Below are 4692 nucleotides of genomic sequence, written 5' to 3'. Positions count from 1 at the left end.
TAACCATTCGGGGGAAGCGGGGGGAAGTAAAAACTTTTTTTTTTTTTTCGTTTTTTGAAAAAACTTTGTTCACGAACATTATAGATGAGATGAAAATATGAACATTTAGTAGAGACACTTTGTGATAATTGTTTTTATTTTGGCGGGAAAACGCTCGAAGAAGTAATATATAACAATTATCGTGTTTTTCGAGCATATGTTGAGGTTTTAGCTATTGTGGTTTAGATATTAGGGTTTAGATATTAGGGTTTATAGGGTTTAGATATTAGGGTTTAGAAATTTAGGGTTTAGGGTTTAGATTTAGGGTTTAGATTTAGGATTTAGATTGAGTTTTTAACACGAACGGTTTAGAGTTTAGGGTTTAGGGTTTAGGGTTTGGTGTTTTGGGTTTATTCCATAAACCCAAAACACCAAACCCTAAACCCTAAACTCTAAATCGGGCTAAATTTTACTTCACAAAACATGAAAAAGACGTTCATATTCTTCACGAACAATATTATCTTGAATGTTATTTTTGTCGATCGTTTTCCCACCTAAATAATGACATTCATCACGAAGTGTCTCTTCTAAATGTTCATATTTTCGTGTGATCTTGATGCCGGAAAAAAAAATAATCCAAAAAACGATTTTTTTTTGCTTCCCCCCGCTTTCCCCCGATTGGTTACTTCCCCATTGATCCTGCCCCTATATATATATATATATATATATATATATATATATATATATATATATATATATATATATATATATATATATATATATATATATATATATATATATATATATATTATGTGTTTATTTTTGTTAAAAAAACCAAAAGGTCAACGTAGTTAAGGTTCGAGTTCTCCTCGAAATTTCGAGATCTCTCCAAAAATGTATAAACGATAATTTTTTAAAATCCGAGTTCTTCAACCTTGACTATATGGATACTTATTTGCTTTAAAGAAAGTATTTGATAAATTTGAAAAGTAAAATCAAGTAATACAAAACAGGGGTAGCTCAAAACGTATAGATATAAACTAGTGAAATGCCCGTGAAACCACGGGTTTGTTTAAACGAAACAGTTTAGTTTAATAATATATTTTATGCATTAAGTGAATTTAAACGCTAAAGTCATTTAGTTTAATGACCCAACGAATTCGGACTATGAACTTCTCGTTGTTTTTACAAACACATTGATGTACTTAACTTGGTCGGAATAGATGAACTACATATATTCTCTCACAATCATCTTCCAATTTTTATCATAATTACTATTTTTCTTGTCATAAAAGCCTACATAGAACCTTTTATTGAGACGTGTATTCCGCATACATATATAACGTAATTATTCTCGTAAAGAGAACTCATATTTGTATTTGAATAATAATATAATACCCCATAATTAATAATTACTGAGAGTGATTTTTTTCCCGAAAAACATGAAATAAATAAATAAGTATATTTAATTTAATTAGTCATTAATTAGATTAATAACATCACTTTAAGGGCTTAATTTAATTAGTCATTAATTAGATTAATGACATCACCTTAAGGGTTTAGATTTTTTTCTTTTTGATTTTTTCTTAAGAAAGGAATTAGCCTAATAATGATATTATCATTATAGGATTTTAATAGAAACTACTATATTTGGACACGTTTTTGTCACTTAAAATAGTCAGATTTTATTAGGTGTGTAGTTCAAGTGTTTGGGCTATTATATGAACGACCCTTCTCTTATTGATAATATGGATAATTATCAGGCCCATCCCACATACTTATTTACGTGAAAAGTACATAATATTGTTTAATACCTCCATGAACTATATATCTCATACATACGGATTTTGTTCGTGAAACGATAAAAGCAGAACCAAAATCAAAATCAAAGAAGGGATGTAATCTATAAGTGTTGTTGGAATCAACAGTATACTGATATAAGAAACTTAGAGCCCATAAACTATAAATGCATTTTTGATGTTGCAGAATTAAGTGGTTGAGCTTGGATCATCCAGTTTAATTGTTTAAAGAATGGAAGGATCAAGATTTATAATCAAAATCATAATTATGTTTAATTCACTTGTAAATATTACAGGACATGACAAACCATATTACTAACATTACAATAAGTAACTCAAACACATAAATGCTTAAAATTTAGACTGAATTTGACTAATCACGTTAGCGTCAACTTGAAAAGCCTTTGCAAGAATGTCTGCACTAATATCGGGGTTTGATCCGAACACAGCATTTGCAATCGTAATCACACCCGGATTCTGACTACTCAAAGCTGCAATAGCAACAACATATCCATTTCCGACGTTTTGCTGGAAATGAATTAGACCTTGTGGGAACACGAAAACATCTCCCTTTTGAAGTAGTTTTGTGATGAGACGGTTTTCAGGGTTAGATGTCACAAAACCGACCAAAATACTGCCTTCAATAACAGTCAAGATTTCAGTAGCTCGAGGGTGTGTGTGTGGAGGGTTAAGACCCCATGGAGCAAAGTCAATACGAGCCATCGAGATTCCTAAAGTGTTGAGTCCTTTTAATTGTACTACAGTCACAGGAGTCACAATAGACCCAACTGCATTCGACGTGTTTCCCATAACATTGAGTCCTTTAAAAAGGAAATCATCTGCTGTCACAACTTTCGGATCTTTGCAAACCACGCCATTTACCAAAACTGTTACAACGAAATACAAAACTCGTTAGCATTTGAATAGTATAGTATATTTCTTTGTATTCCTAATAAGATTTTTAAAAGTTTTTACCTTTGCTATTTGGGTCAGCCACACAAAAGTCCTGAAGAGGACTAGGGTCTGAAGCTAAAGCGAATGAACAAGCTGTCAACAAGAGACCGAATATAAGCAAATGAGACGCCATTAATAAGACTGGAGTGAAGAACTTGTTGTGCAATGAAGTTGAGTAGATTGAAGAGTTTATGAGAAAAAGTGGGCAACTTTGTAATGCTTTTATAGTAAACTAATTGAAACATGAAGGTTACATATGGTGACTTATTATTTCACCACCAATAAAAAAATATTGATGAAGAAGTAAAACATAGATAAAGTCTACTTATACCATTTCATATAAGATGCATTCAACTTTTGTTCATTTCTATTTCTAATCTAAATTATATTATTATTATTATTTAAACAGATGGAATGCTCATGCAGCTAGGTATGGTATATTTAGTCAAATCACCATTTTGATTCATTTACATAAATTTGAATCATTATGTATTGAATTGGTCCAAAGATCTCATGGTATATTCGAAATATATAGAATTCTGAGCCAAACTAAAAAAAGAAAAGAAGTAAATAGATCTTTATTCTCATCTAGTTAGTGAGATAAATACGGAACAATTTTTTTTATATAAATGGAAGTTTGATGAATATTCATTTGAATTGTAAGTTGAGATCTAACGGGTAAATCCCAGTCCTTAGATCAATTGTATATAATTTCTCATCACCTTCAAATTGGGGGAACTCCAAGAGTATGTTCATGTTCTTCATCACCTTCAAATTGTGAATTCTTCTCATGATGATTCTTACAATGAATTGAGCTTAAATACATGATCTATATCATAATCCTAAACCTTGTTCATCATCAAATTGAATCAACAACAACAGATTTGAAACTATTTGCTTCATGTTCTTCGTTCTTCAAAAAGTCAAGGCGATTAGGTCTCCAAATAAATCAAGAACGATTTGAGGAAATGTGAAAATGTAGAAGTGTTTACAATCTCATCGTGAAACTATCTGCAAAATCTCAGTTCCTAAATCGAAGAAACGAATTTGAATTTCAAGGTCAAAGGTTTGAGAAAAAAGTCAACTATTTGTGTTCATCTTCATGAATTATGTGATGATTTAGCTTCAATTAACGATTCACGAGTGCTTATGGATTGATTTTGAACAACTTTGATGAAGGAATCACAGCTTGAAAATGTTTGATTCGAAAAATCACTCTTCAAGTTCATATGAAGACTCGCTCTTCATCATCGGATTCGATAAAAACCAATCACATATGATTGGAATAACTCAATCACGTGTGATTCTCCATTCCAATCACATGTGATTGTAAAACTAAATCACATGTGATTCTGCATGTCAAATCCAATTACATGTAATTGTAAAATCCAATCACATGTAATTGTAAAATCCAATCACATGTGATGGAATTCTGATCCAAGGGCTGAGATTTTTCCATTGGATCTCAACTTAAATTAAGGATGCAAATGAATACAAGTCATTGCAGTTGAGACCCAAACACAAACAAATATTCCGAAGGGTCATAGTTTTGGACCCACTTGGTCTTGTGAAAAATAAAAAATAAAAATAAATAAAGTAAGTCCAATCTAAACCCATTTTAAGCAAAATAAAAACTTAATGGGTCAACAAGACCGGTTGAAATCCGTACAACATCCACAACATCGACGACTACTAATACATCATACCTGTCAAAATTTTTAGTTTTCAATTTTGGGTTTTGAGTTTCAATTTCACGTTTGGAATTTCGGTTTTCAATAGCGCGTTTAGCGTTTCGGTTTTCAATTTCGTTTTTTAGTTTTAAATTTCGTGTTTAGATTTCAGTGTTGCGTTTCAGTTTTGCTATCTAGTTTCGTGTTTATTTATTAAATTTCGCGTTTCAGTTTTCAGGTTCACGTTTGAAATTTCAATTTCAATTTCACGTTTTAGTTTTTTGGTTTCT

At 31.1% G+C, this 4692-nt stretch overlaps 1 protein-coding gene across 1 annotated transcript; it reads right to left on the bottom strand.

The window, feature by feature from the left end:
- Positions 1–2129: 2129 nt before the first annotated feature.
- On the bottom strand, positions 2130–2865 carry LOC139891078 (putative germin-like protein 2-1). The gene is made up of 2 exons (XM_071874004.1): positions 2754–2865; positions 2130–2665 (listed from the first exon to the last, which is right to left on the bottom strand). The coding sequence occupies exons 1-2, from the start codon at positions 2863–2865 to the stop codon at positions 2130–2132; spliced, it is 648 nt and encodes a 215-aa protein (XP_071730105.1).
- Between the last annotated feature and the right edge of the window lie 1827 nt (positions 2866–4692).

This window comes from Rutidosis leptorrhynchoides, chromosome 2, assembly GCF_046630445.1.
Source record: "Rutidosis leptorrhynchoides isolate AG116_Rl617_1_P2 chromosome 2, CSIRO_AGI_Rlap_v1, whole genome shotgun sequence".
Lineage (NCBI taxonomy): Eukaryota > Viridiplantae > Streptophyta > Magnoliopsida > Asterales > Asteraceae > Rutidosis > Rutidosis leptorrhynchoides.
This window is presented reverse-complemented; position numbering and strand designations above follow the sequence as displayed.

What these genes read in the sequence shown, in the direction of transcription:
- LOC139891078 (XM_071874004.1), bottom strand. Translation starts at nt 2,865, where the DNA reads ATGGCGTCTCATTTGCTTATATTCGGTCTCTTGTTGACAGCTTGTTCA. An exon ending in GGCTGACCCAAATAGCAAAG is followed by an intron (nt 2,666 to 2,753) that starts GTAAAAACTTTT and finishes TCGTTGTAACAG; the next exon opens with TTTTGGTAAATGGCGTGGTT.